Source organism: Choloepus didactylus, chromosome 5, assembly GCF_015220235.1.
Source record: "Choloepus didactylus isolate mChoDid1 chromosome 5, mChoDid1.pri, whole genome shotgun sequence".
Taxonomy (NCBI): domain Eukaryota; kingdom Metazoa; phylum Chordata; class Mammalia; order Pilosa; family Megalonychidae; genus Choloepus; species Choloepus didactylus.
The window spans coordinates 30,820,209-30,843,801 of NC_051311.1; the positions used below are offsets into that span (position 1 = coordinate 30,820,209).

The 23,593-nt window shown below is 36.6% G+C and overlaps 1 protein-coding gene and 1 pseudogene across 11 annotated transcripts in view; both read left to right on the forward strand.

Moving 5' to 3' along the window:
* LMBR1 (limb development membrane protein 1) overlaps positions 1-23,593 on the forward strand; it is a 360,445-nt gene that overhangs the window by 197,545 nt on the left and 139,307 nt on the right. For 9 of the 11 annotated variants that reach the window (XR_005216916.1, XR_005216915.1, XR_005216917.1 and 6 more), the window contains exon 10: positions 11,717-11,800. Coding sequence is in view for 6 of the 11 variants with exons in the window: in XM_037835728.1 (XP_037691656.1) it covers positions 11,717-11,800 (84 nt within the window). In the remaining 5 variants the exon portion in view is untranslated. The remainder of the gene's footprint in view (positions 1-11,716; positions 11,801-23,593) is intronic. The other 2 variants (XM_037835730.1, XM_037835733.1) reach the window with 1 other exon arrangement.
* LOC119533872 lies at positions 21,768-22,861 on the forward strand (annotated as a pseudogene).

The window sequence follows — 23,593 nt, forward strand, 5'->3', positions numbered from 1 at the left end:
CCATTATACAGTACCACCAGCAATGAATAAAAGTTCCAGTTTCTCCACATCCTCTCCAACATTTGTAATTTCCTTTTTGATAGCAGCTATTCTTATTGGTGTGAGATGATATCTCATTATGGAATTGATTTGCATCTCCTTAATAGCTAGTGAAGATGAACATTTTTTTCATGTGTTTTTTAGCCTTTGTATTCCCTCTTCAGAGAAATGTCTTTTCATATCTTTTGTCTATTTTATAATTGGGCTGTTTGTACTATTGCCGTTGAGTTGTAGGATTTCTTTATATATGGAAGATATCAGTCTCTTATCAGATCCATGGTTTCCAAATATTTTCTCCCATTGCATTGGCTGCCTCTTCACTGTTTTGACAAATTCCTTTGAGGTACAGATGCTTTTGATTTTGAGGAGCTCCCATTTATCTACTTTTTCTTTCATTGCTTGTGCTTTAGGTGTAAGGTCTAAGAAGCGACCTCCTAATACTAGATCTTGAAGGTGTTTCCCTACGTTATCATCTAGGAGTTTTATGGTACTATCTTTTATATTGAGGTCTTGGATCCACTTTGAGTTAATTTTTGTATAGAGTGTGAGATAGAGGTCCTCTTTCATTCTTTTTGTGATGGCTCTCCAGTTCTCCCAGCCCCATTTGTTGAAGAGAGTATTCTGTCCCAGTCCACTGGATTTGGGGACCTTATAAAAAAAATTGGTTGACCGTAGTTCTGGAGGTATATTTCCGAACTCTGGATTCGATTCCATTGATCAATATGTCTCTCATTATGCAATACCATGCTGTTTTGACCACTGTAGCTTTATAGTAGGCTTCAGAGTCTGGAAGTGTAAGTCCTCCCACTTTGTTCTTCTTTTTTTAGGATGCTTTTGGCAAGTTGAGTCCCCTTTCCCTTCCAAACAAATTTGATGACTAACTTTTCCAAGTCTGCAAATAGGTTGTTGGAATTTGGATTGGAATTGCATTGAATCTGTAGATCAGATTGGGTAAATTAAATTGACATCTATATGGATATAGTAGGAACAAGTTCACAGAAATGTTGCTATATTAGGTAACTTTCTTGGGGTAAAGTAGGAACATGTTGGAAGTAAAGCAGTTATCTTAGGTTAGTTGTCTTTTTCTTACTCCCTTGTTATGGTCTCTTTGAAATGTTCTTTTATTGTATGTTTGTTTTCTTTTTAACTTTTTTTTCATACAGTTGATTAAAAAAAGAAGGGAAAGTTAAAAAAAAAAAAAAAAGAAAAACAAGGAAAAAAAGATGTAGTGCCCCCTTGAGGAGCCTGTGGAGAATGCAGGGGTATTGGCCTACCCCACCTCGATGGTTGCTAAAATGACCACAGACATAGGGGACTGGTGGTTTGATGGGTTGAGCCCTCTACCATAGGATTTACCCTTGGGAAGATGGTTGCTGCAAAGGAGAGGCTAGGCCTCCCTATAATTGTGCCTAAGAGCCTCCTCCCGAATGCCTCTTTGTTGCTCAGATGTGGCCCTCTCTCTCTAGCTAAGCCAACTTGAAAGGTGAAATCACTGCCCTCCTCCCTACATGAGATCAGACACCCAGGAGAGTGAATTTCCCTGGCAATGTGGAATATGACTCCCAGGGAGGAATGTAGATCCGGCATCGTGGGACGGAGAACATCATCTTGACCAAAAGGGGGATGTGAAAGGAAATGAAATAAGCTTCAGTGGCAGAGAGATTCCAAAAGGAGCTGAGAGGTCACTCTGGTGGGCATTCTTACGCACAATATAGACAACCCTTTTTAGGTTCTAAAGAATTGGGGTAGCTGGTGGTGGATACCTGAAACTGTCAAACTACAACCCAGAACCCATGAATCTCGAAGACAATTGTATAAAAATGTAGCTTATGAGGGGTGACAATGGGATTGGGAAAGCCATAAGGACCACACTCCCCTTTGTCTAGTTTATGGATGGATGAGTAGAAAAATAGGGGAAGGAAACAAACAAACAGACAAAGGTACCCAGTGTTCTTTTTTACTTCAATTGCTCTTTTTCACTTTAATTATTATTATTGTTATTTTTGTGTGTGTGCTAATGAAGGTGTCAGGGATTGATTTAGGTGATGAATGTACAACTATGTAATGGTACTGTGAACAATGGAATGTACGATTTGTTTTGTATGACTGCGTGGTATGTGAATATATCTCAATAAAATGAAGATTTGATAAAAAAAAATTGACATCTATACAATATTTAGTCTGCCTATCCATGAGCATGGAATATTTTTCCACCTATTTAGGTCCTTTTTTATTTATTTTAGTAAAATTTTGTAATTTTCTGTGTAGAGGTCTTTTACATCCTTGGTTAAGTTTATTCTTAGGTTGTTGATTTTTATAGTTGCTATTGTGAATGCAATTTTTTTTTTTTGATTGCCTCTTCAGTTAGGTCATTACTAGTATATAGGAACATTACCCACTTATGTGCATTAACCTTATATCCTGCCATTCTGCTGGATTTTTTTATTAGCTCAAGTAGCTTTGTGGTCTAATTCTCAGGATTTTTCAAATATAAGATCATATCATCTGCAGATAATGACAGTTTAACTTCTTCCTTTCCAATTTGGATACCTTTTATAACTTTATCTTGGTTAATTGCTCTGGCTAGAACTTCTAGCACAATATTGAATGATAGAGGTGACAGTGGGCAACCTTGTCTCATTCCCAATCTTAGGGGGAAGGCTTTCAGCCTCTCACTGTTGAGAACTATGCTGGTTGTGGGTTTTTCATATATGCCCTTTATCATTTTGAGGAAGTTTCCTTCAATTCCTACCTTTTGAAATGTTTTTATTAATTTTGTTATTAATTATGATAACATAATTAATGTTGAAATAATGAAATGTTGAATTTTGTTGAATGCTTTTTCAGCATCTATTGAGATGTTCATTTGATTTTCCCTTTGATTTGTTGCTGTGTTGAGTTACATTGATTGATTTTCTTATGTTGAACCATCCTTGCATTCCAGGAATGAACCCCACTTGGTCGTGGTGTATAATTCTTGTAATGGGCCTTTGGATTCTATTTGCAAGTATTTTGTTTAGAATTTTTCCATCTATGTTCATTAGGGAGAGTGGCCTATAGTTTTCCTTTTTTTGTAGTGTCTTTATCTTGTTTGGGTATCAGGGTGATATTAGTTTCATAAAGTTAGTTAGGTAATTTTCCTTTTTCTTCAATTTTTTGAAAAAGTTTGAGCAGGAGTGGTATCAATTCTTTTTGAAAAGTTTGGTAAAATTCCCCTGTGAAGCCATCTGGCCCTGGACTTTTATTTGTAGGTAGATTTTTGATGCCTGATTGGATCTCTTTGCTTGTGATTGGTTTGTGGAGGTCTTTTATTTCTTCTTGGGTTAATCTAGGTTGTTCATGTGTTTCTAGGAAATAATCCATTTTCTCTGAATTGTCTAGCTTGTTGGCATACAGTTCATAGTATCCTCTTCTGATTTTTTTAAATTTTATTTCTTCAGGATCTATAGTAACTATCCCCTTCTGATTTTTGATTCTGTTTATTTGGGTCTTCTCTCTTTTTGACTTTGTCAGTCTAGCTAAGGGCTTGTCAATCTTGTTGATCTTCTCAAAGAACCAACTTTTGGTTTTATTTGTTCTCTGTTTTGTTGTTGTTCTGCAGCTCATTTATTTCTGCTTCAATCGTTATTTCTTTTTGCCTGCTTGCTTGAGGGTTGGTTTACTGATCATTCTCTAGCCTCTTCAGTTGTTCATTACGTTTTTAGTTTTAGCTCTTTCTTGCTTTTTGATATATACATTTAGAGCTATAAATTTCCCTCTCGGCACATCCCACTGGTTTTGATGTGTTGTGTTCTCATTTTCATTTGTCTCTAGATATTTACCAGTTTCACTTGCAATTTCTTCTTTTACCCACTTTTGTTTAGGATCGTGTTGTTTAACCTCCATATATTTGTGAAAATATGATTCTTTGGGGTTGTTGTTTACTAGTTGCATTCCATTGTGGTCAGAGAATGTGCTTTGAATAATCTCAATCTTTTTAAATTTATTAAGACTTGTTTTGTGCCCCCAGCATATGAACTATCCTGGAAAATGTTCCATGGGCCCTAGAAAAGAATGTATATCCTGGTACTTGGAATGTAATGATGTATATGTGTTTGTTTAGTCTAATTCATTTATCATACTGGTTAGTGTACTGGTTTGATTGTATTATGTCTCCCAAAATGCCATTATCTTTGATGTAATCTTCTGTGGGCAGCTGTATCAGTGTTGATTAAATTGTAATTTTTTGAGTGTTTCCGTGGAGATGTGCCCCACCCAACTGTGGGTGATGACTCTGATTGGATAATTTCCATGGAGGTATTACCCCACCCATTCAGGGTGGGTCTAAATTAAATCACTGGATCCATATAAATGAGCTGACAAACAGAAGGAACTCAGTGCAGCTGAGAGTGACATTTGCAAGAGGAGCTACAGCCAAAAGGGACACTTTGAAGAACTCACTAGAACTGAGAGAGGAGCTTCAGCTTACAGAGACATTTTAGAGACGGCGTTTGAAAGCAAACTTTTGCTCCAGAGAAGCTAAGAGAGGACAGATGCCCCAAGAGCAACTAAGAGTGACATTTTTGAGGAGCTGAAGCCTAGAGAGGAATGTCCTGGGAGAAAGCCATTTTGAAACCAGAACTTGGAGCAGATGCCAGTCACATGCCTTTCCAGCTAACAGAGGTTTTCCAGACTCTATTGGCCATGTTCCAGTGAAGGTACCTGATTGTTGATGTGTTACCTTGGACACTTTATGTCCTTAAGACTGTAATTGTGTAATCCCCTTTTATAAAAGCCAGTCCGTTTCTGGTGTTTTACATTCTGGCAGCATTAGCAAACTAGAACAGTTAGATTCTCAGTTTCCATATTGTTTCTCTGTTGTATCTATAGAAGAGAGTGATGTTTTGCAGTCTCCCACTATTATTGTAGATGTGTCTATTGTTCCCTTCAGTTTATCTCTTATGACATCTTTGCATTTAAAGTCTATTTTGTCTGATACTAGTCTAGCTAACCCAGCTTTCTTTTGATTGGAGTTTGTGTGGAATGTTTTTTTCCATCCTTTCACTTTCAGTCTCTTTCTGTCACAGGGTCTAAGATGAGTCTCTTGTCAACAGCATATCGCTGTATCATATTTTTTAGTTGATTCTACCAGTCTGTATCTTTTAATTGGAGAGTTTAATCCATTCACATTCAGTGTTATCTCTGTGAAGGTCGTTCTTGAGCCAGCCATCTTATCCTTTGGTTTTTAGTTGTTAGATCTATTTTTTGCCGCTCTCTTTTTTTCCTTTCAAGTTACCCTTACTAATAAGTCTTCCGTTCTGTGCTCTTCTCCAGACCTCTCCTTTCTTTTTTTCTCAGCTGGTAGAGTTCCCTTTAGTATTTCTTGCAGGGCAGGTCTCTTGTTAATAAATTCTCTCAGCATTTGTTTGTCTGTGGAAATTTAAAAATCTCTCTTAATTTTAAAAGAGAGCTTTGCTGGATAAAGAATTCTTGGCTGGCAATTTTTCTGTTTCAGAACCTGAAATATGTCATACCACTGCCTTCTTGCCTCCGTGGTGCCCGCTGTGTGGTCAGTACTTTTTCTTATGTTGTTTCCCTTTTATGTGGTGAATCACTTCTCTCGTGCTGCTTTCAGATGTTTCTCCTTCTCTTCAGCATTTGACAGTCTGATCAGTATATGTCTTGGATTAGGTTTATTTGGATTTATTCTATTTGGAGTTTGTTGGGCATCTTTAATTTGCATATTTATGTCATTTTGAAGGGTTGGAAGTCTTCCCCAACAATTTCTTTGAATACTCCTCAGCCTTCTGGAACACCAGTGATTCTTATCTTTGTTTGCTTCATGCTGTCCATCATTTCCCTGATAAACATTTCAAAGTTTTTGTTTTTTTTTCACCATTTGTTCTTTTGTGCTTTCACTTTCTGTCATCTTATCCTCGAGGTCGCAAATTTGTTTCTTCTTCAAATCTGGTTTTATGTGTTTGAAGAATACTTTTAATTTGATCAATAGTACTTTTTATTTCCATAAGATCCACTATTTTTTAATTTACTCTTGAAAATTCTTCTTTATGCTCTTCTAGGGTCTTCTTCATGTCCTTTATATCCTGAGCCATAATATTGATGTTTGTGTGTACCTCTTTGATTAATTGTTCCAAATTTTGTGTCTCTTGCAGCTTTTTAATTTGTTCCTTTGGCTTGTCCATGTTGTCTATATCCTTTAAGTGCTTTGTAATTTTCTGCTGACTTTGGCGCATTTTCTTGTCTTGATAGGGTTATTTTGGAAAGTGCAGAATTAATTGAGCATTTATATATAGTTTCATTTGCTGGAGTGCAGTTTCCCTCACTTACCAGCAGATGGAGCCCTCAAGTATATCTTCCCCAAACTTCTGTGTGGTGAGTGGGTTCCAAATCAGGTGGGGAACCAATCTGCACTAGATCTCTTTGTTCTCTGGGGATCCTGGTCCTGGGGCTTCAAGGTAGGCCCCAAGCAGGTAGGCAGGGAACCTGATCAAGGGCACCCTGCAGGTGGAATGTGGGCCCTGCCTTGCGCCCGTGAAGTGTGGGAAGGGCTCGCAATAGCAGGTATGGCTCCTGTTCCCTTCCCCCTTCTCATTGTTGCACCCCGCCACCCGACTTCCATTGGGGGAGAGCAGTTGCAGCTTGCTGGGCTCCCTCACAGAATCTCCCTGCTGTCTGCCTGGAGGATCACCACCACTGCCCACCCCCCACAGCAAACTGTCAGGGTAGGTGGATGGGAGTGGAGAGCTGCTACTCACTCCCTTGCCCGGCGGCCATTTTCCTCTTGCCCGCCTGCAGGGACGTGGGGTCTGTCTGGGTGGGGAACTCACTCACTGTGACCCTCCAGTCACTGTCTCTCCTTGGTTTTTATTGGATGTCCCCTCCATGTCCTGTGGGGGACCTTCCATGGCTGATCACACCCCAGAAATGCAGTCCCTGGTGTCCTCCAGTTCCTTTCTAGCTACTCTAAAGGAGGAGAAGCCACTTTTGCCTCACTCCGCCAACTTCTCTGAAGTTTCTGTCCTTTATTTTTTATAAAGAAAATAAGCCACCATTAGCGCTGGGCAGATACTAGGTTTGCGACTGTCTGCAGAGGTATTTTACTTGAGGATTTACCAAAGGATGCTTTCAAAAGAGAAAATATGTAAATTTGGAGCAAAATCTCTTTTTTTTTTTTCAGCAGCCTACTCTACCAGGCATGGTTCTTGGTTTTGAGGGCATAGAAAGACATTAGTGCCCTCACAGAGTTCAATCTGATATGGAAAACAATAATTATAATAAAGAGTGGTAAATGACCAAAAAAAAAAGTCTACAGTTTGAGAGGTATTTTGCTGTAGTACAGATTATACTGTTAGTCTTGATCATACCTTATTTAAATGATTTAGATGATGAGTTTGGCAATTTTGAACTGATAAGCCTTAGAAGAGATTTTGGACATCATTTGATGTTGTAAAGGATTTAACCTTTTGGGGACCTTATAATAGCATGAATGTATTTTGCATGTGGGATAGACTTTAATCTTCAGGGGCCAGAGGGGAGACTGGTAGGCAGAATAATGCTCCCCATCCTGAAAATGTTCATATCTTAATCCATGGGAACTGTGATTATGTTGTCTTTTATGGTAAAGAGGATTTTGCAGATGTGGTTACATTAAGGATCTTGAGTTGGGAAGATTACTGTGGATTATCTGGGTTAGCTCAACATTCTCACAAGGGACCTTGTAAGAAGGAGGCAGGAGAACCAGAATCAGAGAATGAGATGTGATGACTGAAGTGGAGGGTGGAGGATTTGAGGAAGGGTCCATGAGCCAAGGAATGCAGGTGGTCTCTAGAAGTTGGAAAAGGTATGGAAATGGATTCATTGTTGGAGTCTCCAAAATGAATGCAGCCCTCACAACATCTTGATTTTAAGACTTCTGACCTCTAGAATGTAAGATATTAAATTTATGTTGTTACCAACATAAATAACCACTAGGTTATGGTAATTTGTTATAGCAGCAATACGAAATAACACAGTCTTTCTGAAAACTGAATTAGTCATCAGTAGAATCAAGTGGAAGAAATATTTCATGTCACAGACTGAAAGTACAAAAGAAAGAAATCAGCAGTGAAATAATAGAGCCAAGATACCTGATGTAAATAACAGCAATCCAGAGGGAGAAAAAGAAACAAGTAGAAAAAAATCTGGGGAATCTGTCTATCCTGAGAAAAAGATCTACAGATGCTAGCAATAAAAAGCCCACCTAGATTACCTTACAGGAAAGCTAGCTCTTCATGTCCACCTGCACACTCTTGAGTTTCACATCAGCAGTTTAAAATATGAGCATTTAAAAATATGTACTTCATTTTTAAATATGAGCAGACAGTGAAGGCTCACCAGACATCTGAGAAAAGCCTCTAACATTAAAGGAAGGCCAAAAACAAACAGAAGAAAGCACTTGGGAGAAAGCTTGGTATGCCAAGGAGAAGAATGTTTCAAAAAAAAAAAAAATCTATCAATAGCTGAGAAAGATATGATGTTGTGCTCATGAGAAAGGCCAAGACAATATAAAAAGGACTATTTCATAGAACTAAAAGGGAGTCTTGGAATTTAGAAATAATAGCATATCAAAAGGATTGGATGATAAAGATTAAGTCTCCCAGAAAATAGAGTGTAATGACAAAAATGGGGAAAATAGGAGCGAAAAATTAAAAGTATTAGATAGCCAATTCAGGAGACCCACCATGAAATTCCAAATGGAGAGAGGAGTAAAAATAGGGTGGAAGAAGTAAAATCAAGAAAATTTCTCAGCTCTAAAGGACATGAAGTTGCGTATTGAAAGGACTCAATCAGTGCCCAACAGAATGCATGGAAATAGCGTTACAGCAAGTCATACCATCATTAAATTTCAGAGTACTTGGGGCAAAGTTTCTGTAAGTTTCAAAAGAAGAGTAAAAAGCAGTTCACACTCAAATGGACAGGAGAAAGAATTAGATTTCTCATAAACAATACTAGAAGCAGGAAGATGATGGAGCAATGATTTCAAAATTCTGAAAGATAATTTTGACCTAGATTTCTGTATTTAACCAAAGTATGGTTTAAAAGCAAAAGTCAAATACTCAACATTTGTATAGTCTCAAAAAATTTTAACTTCTATTCACCTTTCTTAGCCAGTTACTGGAGGGTATGCACCACTTAAATAAGGAAGTAAACCAAGAGAAAATAAAACATGGACTATATAGGAAGTGAGAGATCCAGCACAGGAGAGAAGTGAAAGGATATTCCAAGATATCAGTGTGCATTAAGTATGAAGAGTAATCAGTCCAGGTTAGAGCAGGTCTGAAGACTCCAGAAGAATTTTCTTTAAGAAAATGAAGGTGATAGTGTAACCAAAGAATATGAAAACTAGAGAAAATAAAGACATTTAGGGGGAAAGTTTGGATTGGACTCAGTGATAAGCACATAGAAAACCAAGCAAATGAAAAAAATAATTATTAATTCCAGGGATGGGAAGAATAATGTTACATAAGAAAGGAAGAAAATCATAGTTTATTACATGGCTAAGCAGTGAATCATTTTTCTGTTGTTGTAGTAATGTAAACATTGGCTATTGAGTTAACTAAAATTGCCAGTATAATTATAGTAGGACAAAGTGAGGGTTGAAAAGGTGTGAAGCTTAAACAGAATTAAATCCTCATTTTCCATTGTGGGAATTTAATAGTTAATAATAAAAGCTAGAAAATCCAGAAATATCCAGGCAATCTTTTTATCTAGTGATATGAAAGTAAATATCAAAAGAATTAACTAAACAATTTGAAAGTGGCTGCCTCTGGAGAGGTGGAATTGGGAAGGAGGAAGGCATGATAACAAACCTTGTACAAATATTTGACACTTTGAACTGTGTGAGTGTTTCCTTTTGATAACTTTAAAATATCACTTAAAATAAGACATAATGTGGAAGGTATACAGTGAAGTATATCAGTGATTATAAATCATACCAAGTACAAATACTATATTTTACTAAATATAAATGGACTGAAGTCTCCTGTTAAAAAACAGAGACTATGGGATTGTGTTATTCACATCTATTGTTTTTGTTACAAATACCTAATACCCTTTCTTCTGGCAATGTGCACTGATTGGCTTTACTATTTTCCCCCATTAGGTACAATCTCGTGGAACTGCTTGTCTAAGTTCTCGAGCTTCTGTAGCCAACGAATTGATCCATGACTCTAACACTTTCTGTCTGGAATTTTATTCTTAATCATGTTCATATTGTGTAAGCCAGGTAAAAGCAAACAAAAGGAGAATAGAAAGCAAGCCTAAAGTTCACAAGCAGAAATCAAATTGAAAAGCATTGAAAACAAAGAGGGTTGTTGTGTAATTATAAGCAGTATGATTCATAAACAAGATGTGATAAACTTATAGGACCAAAAAGTATTCAGCAAACAAATACACATACATAACCAAAAAATGCTTAAAAACTGAGAGAACCTAATGAAAGCACAATGTTTACATTATTACAATAGAAAAATGATTCACCACTTAGCCATGTAAGAAGCTATGACTTTCTTTCTTTCTTATGTAATGTTGTTCTTCCCACCCCTGGAATTAATAATTACTTTTTTCATTTGCTTGGTTTTCTAAGTGCTTATCACTGAGTCAAATCCAAACTTATCCATTTCATGAAATTTATCCATTTCAGAATTTAACAGATAAAATAGAGAAATTTGGAGATACTCAAATCAATAGAGAAACAAGAAGAAAATATGAATAGGCATTTCACAGAAAGGAAAATCCACATGATAAGTAAACACATTTAGGGAAATGCATATTAAAATAACAATTAAAAAAAAGCATTTTTAACTTGTCACATTGAAAAAATTCCAGAGTTGTAACATTCAGTGCTGGCAAAGATACTGCAAAACAGGAACTTTCAAAACTGTCAGTAGAATGTAAATTAGTACAAAGTTTTGGGGAAGTAACCCGGAAATATCTCTTAAAACTGTTAACGCACACACACTTTGACTCAGCAATCCCAATTTTGGGAATCTGTGCAACAGAAATAATAGAACCCAAATGTTCTGGATGTGCATACAAAAATATTGCAACATTGTTTGTAGTGGCAAAAATTGAGGAAAACCTGAATACTTATAAGTAGAACAACACTGAATAAAATTGTAGTACATCCATATTATGGAATATTATTTAGCTGTTTAGGAGTTAGAGCTATTTGTCGACTTGAATGTATTAACTAAGGCAGCAACTGGCAAAGTATTTTCTTAGGATCCCATTTCTATAACATATACAATAATCTATTTCCTTTCCGACACTTATAATTTTCCTTGTTTTAAATAGTAGCCATTCTAGTGGGTGTGAAATGGTATCTCACTGATAGGGAAAAGAAGTGATTTTCTTTTATTTTCTGTAATAAACACAAGATATTTATGTAATTCAGAAAAAAATTACAGATCAAATAGCACTTTTTATCAAGGTAAGAAGTTTTCTGGGAAACATGTAGGTTTAATCAACAAGTACTTAAAAATTTTAATTTCTAAAAAATGGGTATACTTTTCCATGAGTCGTGGCGGCATTTGTTTTTGCAATGTGTTTTTTTTTATATTTTAATTAAATGTGAGGACTACTAGTTTTGTGGTATTGGGGTGGTCTTATTTTAGCTCTAAAATATTTTTGCTTTCAATAGGACTATCTTCAACAGTGGAATACAATATAATGGAGATGGAACAAGAACTTGAAAATGTAAAGGCCCTGAAGACAAAATTAGGTATTGTACATTTTTTTTTTTTGACTTGTGTGTTGGTCTTACTTACTTATTAAATACTTTTCTTTCTTGTAGCCTAAAGTATTAGAAAATGATAAAATCTTTAGTTTATGTTAGAAGTTTATAGTCTGTCCAAAGTCAAGGACAAAGACTGGTCTTTAGTGTTGGGAAGAAGAAGGGCATACATTATTCATTTTTTGTTTTGTATACAAATAAAATGATTTTCCAAAGAAAACAAGCTGACTTGATGCTGTATTTTTATCAGTTAGGAATGTATTCAGATGCTAGAAAAGAAAACCAGACAAAGAAGTTTAATTCTTTTCATGTAACGGATAACTACTAGTGTTTGTTTAATGTTTTAATGCCAGGACCACATCTTTACATTATCTTAGCCTTTTTCTCATCATCACAGGATAATCACAAGATGTATCCAAGTCTGGAAGAAGTGGGGGAGGGATGGTGTTGGTCACATATGTGACTAGCCCCTTTTCCTTCCCCCTTTTAACTTATAAATTTTGTTACCTATTGTATCCATGTCATGATGATGACTATATTATGATTTATACGTATAGTTTTTTTTGTTTTGTTTATAGTTTGATGGTAAAATCAATCGTTTACATTATTACAGTGTTGTAACTATTGTGCATTGCAGAAGCAAATAATGTGCTAGGAGTTTTTATATTTGTGAGTCCAATGTTCTGACTCTTGTGCAATTCAGATGTTTACGTTTTAGCATCACGGTTATGATTTTCTTTTCTTAGTTCCATCAGTTGCTGAAAATCATAACACAATTGGTTTAATTGCTATTTGAACTAGCCATTTGTTTTTCATGAAGTTTCTGATTGCCTTGCTCTTTTTTCCCTTATGTTTAAAAAAGTAATATACCTTAACTGTATGCTTCTTAGTTATACTGTTTACTGCACATTTCTTTTCTTTCTGACAGTAATTCCATTTGGAGCCCTCTCACCTTCTACTTCAGTATTGAACCCTTTATTCTCCAGGTCTGCTGAACAACTGTCATCTTTAGACTTCCCTTGTCTGATATCCTGGAATTGGTTTCCTGTTTATCAGATCTTGAAGCCCTTTTTCTCTTGGCTTCTGAGACACTGCTCTGTTTAGATTCTCTGCCTATCTTTCCCGTTTTAGCTTTCCTTCTCAGTGTTTGTTGCTAGTTATTCATCATCTCTTCAGTTTCTAAACACTGGAGTGATCCAAGGCTCAGTGTTTTACCATTTTCTTCACTTCTAGATGATCTCAGTTTCACAGCTTTAAGTACTGTCCTCACTTTGGTGGTTTCTAAGTTTCAACTCCAGCCTAAATTTTTCCCTTGACCCATGTCCAGTTGCCTACTCAGCAACTCTGTGTTGAAGTCCATATGCACATACGCCTTTTAAATTTAACAGGCACCAAACTGAACTTGTATCAAGTTTATAAAAGTAGCCTCCACTGTTGTGATTGCGGAAACCAAAAACCTCGAAGTATTCATGACTTCTTTTTTTTCTCTGTTATGGATCAAAGTCTATTATTTTGCATATGGATATCCAATAGTTCCAGCACTGTTATGGATTGAATCGTGTCCCCTATAAAGACATATTCAAGTCCTAACTGCCAGTCCCATGAATGTGAACTCATTTGTAAATAGGATCTTTGGAGATGTTATTAGATAAGATGAGGTCAAACTACATTAGGTCAAACTACATCTAATTCAATATGATTAGAGTCTTTTTAAACAGAGGAGATTTGGACACAAATAGTAGGAGACAGACAGAGAGAGATGATCATGTGATGGAGGCAGAGATTTGAATTTGGGATTGTTGGCAAGCCACCCCAGAATGCAGTAGACTTCAGAGAAAACATGACCCTGCCAACACCTTGATTTTGGATTTCTGGCCTCCAAAATAGAGACGATAAATTCTTGTTGTTTAAGCCAAGAAGTCTGTGATATTTGTAGCAGTCCTGGCAAACTAAGTCAAGCACCGTATGTTGAAAAGACTGTCCTTTCTTCAGTGAATTGCCTTTGTAACTTTGTAAAAAACCATCATTTTCTGACTCTTTGTCCTATTCCATTAATCTGTTTGTCTATCTTTATGGCAATATCACAGTTTCTTGATTACTAATAAAATAAGTCTTAATGTCGGGTAGTGTAGTTTTCCAACTTCGTTCTTTTTTAACATTGTTTTAGCAATTCTGAGTCCTTTGCATATCCATAAGAAATATTGACATCAGCTTGTTAGTTTCCATAAAAGAAAAAATGCTTTCTGGATTTCGACTGGGATTGTGTTGAATCTATAGATCAATTTTGGGAGAATTGACGTTTTTACAATATTGAGTATTCCAAGCTGTGAACACAGTATATCTCTCCATTTCTTTCTTTCGTCTTTATTTTGTCTCAGGAGTGTTTTGTAGTTTTCTGTTCAGGTTTTGCACATCTTTTATCCTACTTATCCCTGGCAGTTCACCTTTTTTTTTGATGTTATTGTAACTGGCATGTCTTAATTTTTTTTATTTCTGATTGTTCATTGCTAGCTTATAGGAATACAATTGATTTTGTATATTGATCTTGTATCCTGCAGACTTTCTAAGCTTACTTAGTATTTTACGTAGCTTTTTGGTAGATTCAAACAGATTTTTTTACATTTATGTCAGTGACATCTGTGAATAGTGACAGTTTTACATCTTTCTGCCAATCTGAAATCCTTTTATGTCCTTTACTTGCTTTATTACTGGTGGGCACCTCCAGAACAATGCTGAATGGAAATGATGAGAGTGGTTATGCCTATTAACTTGTTCCTAATCTTAGGAGGAATGCATTCAGTCTTTCACCATTCATATTCAGAATAATGTTAGCTGCGGGTTCTTCAGAGATGCCCCTTATCAAGTTGAGGGTGTTTCCTTTCTATTCATAGTTTGCTGAGAATTTATCAAGAATGAATGTTGGGTTTTGTCAAATGAGATAATCATATGGTATTCCCTTTGAGTTTGTTAATTTGGTGAGTTACAGTGATTTTTTAAATGTTAAACCAATTTTGCATTCTTTTATTAAATCATACTGATCATCTTGCATTATCCTTTTTATATAATGTTAGATTCAATTTAACATTTTATTAAGAGTTTTTGCATCTATGTCCTTGGAGGATATTGGCCTGTAGTTTTCTTCTTACGTTTGTCTGGTTTTGGTATCAGGGCAATGCAGGCCTCATAAAATGAGTTGGAAATTATTCCTTCCTTTTCAGTCTTCTGGAAAAGTTTGTGCAGAATTTTCTTTCATATTTAAAGATTTGACAGAATTCACTAGTGAAGCCAGGTGTTTTCTTTTTAGGAATTTTTTTTAACTTTATTTATTGAAAAATTAAAACAAACAATAAAAAAAACACAGCATTTCAAACAAAACAAAGCAAAGGATTAAGAAAAACAAATAACCTAAAATAACTACTTTGCTTCCAACATGTTCCTGCCATACCCCAAGGAAATTAATAAGCCATATCCAAAACAAAGGAATAAGAAAAACAAATAATCTAAAATAACTACATTGCTTTTAGGAATGTTTTAAATTAAAAATTCAGTTTGTTAATAGTTATAAGGCTACTTAGATTATCTATTTCTTTTTGTGTGAGTGTTGGTAGTTAGGTCTTTCAAAGAATTTGTCCTTTCCATCTAAGGTTTTGATCATAATGCCTGTTGTAATCCCTTTAATTTCTGTAAAATTTATATTGATGTCATTTTTCTCATTCCTGATATTGGTAATTTGTGTCTTCTCTCATTTTCCTTATCAGTCTGACTAAAAGTTTTTCAGTTTTGATCTTTTCAAAGAATCACCTTTGGTTTTATTGCTTTTTCTCTTTTGTTTAATGTGTTTTTTTATTTCATTAACTGCCACCCTTTATTAATTCTTTTCTCCTGTTTACTTTGGGTTTAATTTGCTTTTTTGTGTATTTTTTTAATTTTTTAGGGTGGAAGCTGAGGTCATAGAATTTAGACCTTTCTTTTCTTCTAATATTGATATTTAGTGCTATAAATATCCCTTTGCATCAGCAGAGGGAAATTTCCATCAGTGGCATTTCACAGATTTCAACCTGTTGTGTTTTCGTTTTCATTCATTTCAAAATACTTTCAAATTTCCCTTTTGATTTTTTTCTTTTACCTATGGATTATTTAGTATTATGTTGTTTAATTTTAAACTAAACTTTCAAGACCTTTCAAGTATTTTTTCTGTTATTTATTTCTAGTTTAGTTCTGTTGGTTAGAGAACGTACATTGTATGACTTGGAGCCTTTTAAATTTATTGAGACTTGTTCTATGTTCTATAGTACGTTATATCTTGGTAAACGTTTGGGTGAACTTGAAAATAATGTATATTCTGCTGTGGTTGTGTGGAGTATTGCATAAGGGTCAATTAGGTTAAGTTGGTTGATAATGTTACCTAAATATTCTATACCCTTACTGACATTTTGTCTGTTTATTCTATCAATTCTTGAAATAAGAAATTGAAATCTCTGATTGTTTCTGTGGTTTTGTCCATTTCCCCATGAAGTTCTTTCAGTTTTTTCTTCATGTATTTTCAAGCACTGTTAGGTACATAAATGTTTGGGATTATTAAGTCCTCCTGATGAACTTACCCCTTTCTCACTATGAAATGACCTTCTTTATCCTTGGTAATATTCATTGCTCTGAAATCTACTTTGTCTGATGTTAATTTAGCTACTCAAGCTTTCTTTTGATTAGCATTAGCATGGTATATCACTTTTCCTTTCTTTTACTTTTAACCTGTTTATGTCTTTTTATTTAACGTGGATTTCTGCCTTTAAGTTGGGGTATTTAGACCATTCATATTTACTGTGATTATTGATATGATTCTGTTTAACACTATTATCTTGCTTTTTGTTTTCTATTTGTCCTATCTGTTCTTTGTTCCCCTTTTCCTTCTGTCTTATCCTCATTTTGATTGATATGCTGGTTTGAAACTGTTATATACCCCAGAAAAGCCATGTTCTTTTAATCCAATCCTGTGGGTGGGACCTTTTGATTAGATTATTTCCATGGAGATGTGACCACACCCATTCAAAGTGGGTCTTAAGTAGTTTACTGGAGTACTTAAGAGAGCTCAGGGAGAGAGAGAGTGCCCAAAGCTGACACAGACCCAGATGCTTGTAGATGTGGACAGAAAGATGTTTGGAGATGCTAAGCTAAGAGATGAAGTCCAGAGTTTACCCCCAAGAAAAGCAAGGAGGACCCATAGGAGCTGAGAGAAGCTAGAGAAATGCTTAGAGAAAAACACCCTGGGAGAAACAAGCAGAGAGCCAAGAGAAGCTAAGAAAGACAGAAGCCCAGAGACATTTTGGAGAAAGTCATTTTGAAAACAGAACCCAGGAGAAAAAGGACCAGCAGAAGCTAGCCACATGCCTGCCCATCTGATAGAGGTGTTCTGGATGCCATCGACCTTCCTTCAGTGAATATATCCTCTTGTTGGTACCTTAGTTTGGACACTTTTATGGCCTTAGAACTGTAAATTTGTGATCTAATCCCCTTTATAAAAGCAAATCCATTTCTGGTATATTGCATTCCAGCAGCTTTAGCAAGCTGCAATAATTGAGTATATTTTTTGGTTCTGTTTTATTTCTTTGGTTGGCTTATTAGCTTAGATATTTGCTTTGTTATTTTAATGTTTGCTTTAACTTATTACAGTCTATCTTCAAGTTATATTATACCTTATTTTACTTTACGTATAGTATAAAAACCTTACAATAGTATACTTCTCTTCCTTCTCTGCCTTTTTGGTATCATTGTCATACATTTTACTTCGAGATAAGTTACAAACCTTACACTACATTGTCATTATGTTTGCTTAAAAAGTCAATGTCTTATAAATAGATTTAAAACATGAGAAAAAAATGTCTTTATATATTTACAGATGTAGTTACTATTTCCAGTAATTTTCAGTACTTTACATAGATAAATATTTCCATTTAGTATCATTTTCCTTCTGCCTTTTTTCCTTCTGCTCCACATTTTCTGTGGTTCAGGTATACTGCTGATGAAGTCTGTTTTTTTTTTTTTTTATGTAATCCTAGGTTGACATTTTTTTCAAGTACTTTAAAGATAGTGCTCCACTGTCTTTTCAGTTGCATTATGTCTAACAAGAAATCTGCCATTCTTATCTTTTAATATGCCCTTTTCTCTGTCCACTTATATGATGTCCTCTTAATTGCTGATTTTGATTGAAATGATTATGATTTTTTTCTTCGTGTTTCTTGTTTTTTGGTTTGTGGAGCCTCTTGGATCTGGGAGTTTGTAGTTTTCATCTAATTTGGAGAAGTTTTGGCCATTACTTTCTAAATATGTAGTTTTCTTTTTCCCTTTATGTCCCCCTTTTTAGAAATTCCATTTTTTAAAAGTCTTTTCTCCTCCCCGTGTTTCATTTTTGATAGTTTATCTTGCTGTCTTCACATTCATTAATCTTTCCTTCTGTTATGTTCAACTGGTTTTTATTCCCATTGTGTTAGTTAGGGTTCTCTAGGGAAACAGAATCAACAAGAGATATCTAAATATAAGATTCTATAAAAGTGTCTCAGGCAACTGTGGGGATGCACAAGTCCAAATTCCGTACGACAGGCAGCAAACTGGCAACTCCAATGAAGGTGTTCGATGAATTGCTCAGGCAGTGAACCGGCAATCCAATGAAGGTGTTTGATGAACTCCTCAGGAAATGCTTTGCTGGCTAGCCGAAGAAGTAGTGAATGTCCTCTATCTGGTGCACTTAAAAGTCTCCAACTAATTGGATTAAATCCAGCTGATTGAATTCTCTCATTGTGGAAGACATGCCCTTTGTTGATGTAATCAGTCAGGCTGCAGCCAATTGACTGATGATTTAATAAACCAGCCTTCTGGTTTATTAACCAGTATGCTGGTTTGGATGTATTATGTTCCCCAAAACACTATTATCTTTGATGTAATCTTGTGTGGGCAGATGTATCAGTGTTGATTAGATTGTAATTCTTTGAGTGTTTCCATGGAGATGTGACCTGTCCTACTGTGGCAGGTCTGATTAGTTAGTTTCCATGGAGGTGTGGCCCCACCCATTCAGCGTGGGCCTTGATTAGTTTACTAGAGCACTATATAAGCTCAGACAGAGGGAGTGAGCTTGCTACAGCCAAGAGGGACACTTTGAAGAATGCTTAGGAGCTGAGACAGGACCTGCAGATGAGAGACAGCTGAAGACGGCCGTTGAAAGCAGACTCTTGCTCCAGAGAAGCTAATGAGAGGACAAACACCCCAAGAGCAACTGAGAGTGACATTTTGAAGAGGAGCTGTGGCCTAGAAAGGAACATCCTGGGAGAAAGCCATTTTGAAACCAGAACTTTGGAGCAGACGCCAGCCACGTGCCTTCCCAGCTAACAGAAGTTTTCCGGACGCCATTGGCCATCCTCCAGTGAAGGTACCTGATTGTTGATGTGTTACCTTGGACACTTTATGGCCTTAAGACTGTAACTGTGTAACCAAATGAACCCCCTTTTATAAAAGCCAATCCACTTCTGGTGTTTTGCATTCTGGCAGCATTAGCAAACTAGAACAACCAGGCACAAATGTCCTTGCAGTAACAGTTAGGCCAGTGCTTGCTTGACCAGACACTTGGGCACTATCTCCTGGCCAAGTTGACACATGAACCTAACCATCACACCCATCTAATGTATTTTGTCTCACATATTACAGTTTTCGTCTCTAAAAGTTCGTTTGGGCCTACTTTATATCTTTCATGTCCTCAATTAATCTGTTCAACCCATGTCCTCCATCTCTTTAAAAATATGCAATATAGTTAAAATAACTCTTAATGTTTTTGTCTGCTATTTCTAACATCTGTGTTGGTTCTCTGTAGATTTTGATTGATTGATTTTTCTCCTCCTCAGTTATGTTTTTGGGCTTTTTTGCATCCCTAGGAATTTATGATTAGATGTTAGACATTGTGAATTTTATCTTTTTGGTCACTGATATTTTCGTATTCCTATAAGTGATGAACTTTGTTATGAGATGCAGTTAAATTACTTAGAAATAATTTGATATTATCAGGTCTTACTTTTACAACTTGTTAGGCTGGACCAGAGTAGCAGTATTTCTAGGGCTAGTTATTCCCTATGATTGAGTCAAGATCCTTATAAGTACTCTATCCAATGTCCTGTGCCTTTATAGGGTTTTCTACTGTTCAGTGAGAGCAGGCACTACTCTTGACTGTTTCTGATTCTTGGGTACTGTTCCCTCTAATCTTTTCAGGTGGTTCTTTCTTCACCCATAGGTAGTTTCCTTACATGCCTGAGCTAATTATTACTGACTACTTGTGGATGACCCTTTGAAGATCCTTGGAATTCTTTAGGCAGCAATCTTTTCTCTGGAACTTTGCTCTGCAAACTCCAGCTGACTTGGTCTCCCAAGACTCCCATTTCATGTCCTGAACTCAAAGAATAAACTAGGTTCTGTCTTGGTTATTCCTCCTTGTACCATGGCCTGGAAATTCAAGAAAGTAAGCTGGGGCAAACATAGGACTCATGTTGTTTCCCATATCTCTGAGATCATTGTCCTTCAGTGATCAGATATCCAATGTCTTTAAAATTGTTGTTTCTTATATACATAATTTCTGGTTTCTTGCTGAAGGATCTATCTGGTCCCTGTTTGTTAATCCATATTTGGAAGCAGAAGTCAAATATTATTTTGAAAGTCATGTTGTTCATTCATTTTCCTTTCTGTAAATAAGATTATATTGCCTAAAGTTGCTGTATTCCTTCTATTGCTGATGGATATTTGATATGAGTCATGTTTTTCTATTATGAATTATGTTACCATAAACATTCTTGTACAGTGTATTTTGGTACATATGTTTCTTTGGAGTAAATACCTGGAAGTGCAATTATAGGTATAGGGTCTTTGAGTATATGCATGTACAACTTTTTAGATAATGCCAAACTCTTTTCCCAGGTGGTTGTATTATTTTGCACTCCTTCCAGGTATGAGTAAAGCTTTCCCATTGCTCCACTTCCTTGTCAACACATTTTATTGTTTACCAGTTTAGTAAATGTAAAATTGTATTTCATTGGTGTTTTAATTTGTATGACCCTGATTATTATTGAGGTTGAGCAATTTTTCATGTTTATTAGCCATTTGGATTTCATCTTTTTGATGTGCCTATTCAATTTTTTTTTTTTTTACCATTTATTCTATCAAATATTTGTCTTTTCCTTATTTAATCATAAGAGTATTTTATTGTGAATGTGTGTTGCAAATATCTTTCCCAATTTTGTGGCTTTTCTCTTTAATTTTTGTAGTATTTTTTGAAGAACAAAAATTCTGAAATTTATCTTTTTTTTTTTTTTAAATGTGTCTTGGTCTGGGTTCCCCAGAAAATAAAGTTTAAGTCAAAAATTAAGTGCTTGTGGGGGCATGCACATGCACAGGTGATGCATGGAGGGTTGGAGTAGAGCTGCAGAGCTGCCTCCAGTTCTGCTTTTGGTCCATGCCTGTTCCGGTTTGCTAATGCTGCCGTTATGCTAAATACCAGCAATGTATTGGCTTTTATAAAGGGGGTTATTTGGTTACAAAGTTACAGTCTTAAGGCTGCAAAGTATCCAAGGTAAGGTATCAACAATAGGGTACCTTTACTGGAAAAAGGCCATTGGCATCCAGAAAACCTCTGTTAGCTGGGAAGGCATGTGGCTGGCATCTGCTTGCTCCCAGGTTGCATTTCAAAATGGCTTTCTCCAAAATGTCAGCGTCAGCTTTCAGTGACTGTCTTCAAAATGTCTCTCTTGGCTGTAGCACCTCCTTCTGTCTGTGAACACTTTAAAAATACTCCAGTGATTCAATTAAGACCCACCCTGAATAGGTAGGGTAACACCTCCATGGAAATTATCCAATCAAAGGTCTCACCCACAGCTGATTAAGTCACATCTCCTGGGAAACACTCAAAGGAATCCAACCTAATCAACAATAATACGTCTGCCCCCACAAGATTGCATCAAAGAACATGGCATTTTGGTGGACATAATATATCTAAACTGGCACAGCACCACCTTTTGTGCTGCCTATCCAGTGTCCGCCACCATGGGAGTGCATGTGGAGACCATCTCCTCTGGAGACGGGTGCACCTTCCTGAAGCATGGGCAGTGCTGCGTGGTGTACTACACCAGGATGCTTGAATATGGAAACAAATTTGATTCCTTCCAGGACAGAAACAAGCCCATTAAGTTTACATAAGGCAAGCATGAGTTGAACCGAGGCTTGGAAGGAGGGGTTGTCCAGATGAGCGTGGGTCAGAGAGCCAAATTGACTATCTCCCCAGACTATGTGTACAGTGCCACTGGGCGCCTAGGCATCAAGTCACCAAACACCACTTTCTGACGTGGAGCTTCTAAAACTGGAATGATGGTAATGGCCTCCTCTCTCTGCTCCCTGTACTTAGATCTGCCATAGAGGGGTCTGGCACCTTGAGACATGTGCACGTGAATCCATTAGGAGCTTTTCCTGATGTTCTACTTCACTCTTTGTATTACATCTATCCGGACTGAATGTGTTCTGTCACTCAGCTTTGCTTCTGACATCTCCATTTCCTCCTCCCCTTTCTCCTAGTGTATGTGTTGACTTAAATGATAGGCCATAAACCTCAAATTATTCAATTTTTGTTTTTGTTTTGGGGTGATGATTCAGTTTTAGTCTTTTGGATCTAGGTTTCCAGTTAAGTATATGTTCAGGTATTACAGTACAAACTTAGAATAGGAATTGGTATTTGGCGGGGAGGGGTTCAAGAACTTTATTTTAGTTTATTTTTGGAAGAAATTTTTATCTTTTATGTATTGAAACTTCTTGCTGCTGTGCTGCAAAGCCATAGCAGAGCTGAGGTGCTGCTGAGGGCTGAGTCATTCTTCAAGCTAGGGGATGTTCTTGGGTTGAGTTTAAAGCCCTACCTAAAATTGAAATGGGAAAGGGGAGAGCCTTTGCCTCCACCAGCCCCATCCTGTCCTCCTCTCAAACCTCTGCCTTTTGAAAACAGATGGTTTTCACTGTGGTGTTGGACATTACAGGTATCTGTCCCTAGGCCAGCAGGGACCTCTGAAGCCTTTTTCATGACCTGGCTTATTTTTTTTTTTCCGTCCTGTGGTTTTTCTAATGGATTTTCTAATGGACTTTTGTAGTCATAGCTGTCAAAGCTCCACCACTTCCTAAATTTTAAGAACTTTAATCGAAAGTATAAATTGAAGTTGCTGTTTGTAGCCACTTAACACCCAATGAAAGCCCCGCCATCTGACAAATCCTTGAGTGTTCTCTTAAAAAAATGATGTTGGTCATCGCAGCTTCAGCATCTCCCGTTTTTTAATGCTCAGCCTCCACTGCTGATCTCAAAGTTCCCTGATTTTTCCTTCCCCCTTTTACCCCTTTGCTGACCTGTGTAGTGATTTGGTGAGAGAAATTTTTGCTGCCCCTCCCCCACCCTCCCATCTCCTACACCACATGAATTTTGAGTTATTATTGCAGTAAAAGTGCTTTATGCTGGGAAGAAAAAAAGAATTAAGTGCTCATGCTTTGTTTGCGAGGAGGCAAAGCCCAGGACAATGGGAGTGAAAAATAAAGGGGTGGGGGTGGGGGTGAGGCATAGAATTATAATGTAGCAGTATGAATTAATGCATTAGTGCACTGGTTCCTCCTATGCTGTGAGTTGCAAAGAGGGACAGCAGGTTACTTGCAGAAAAACCGTGACTCAGAACATGGGAAGGAGAAAAGAGGGAATTTATGTGCCTAGCTTCCTCTTCTTACCTGTTT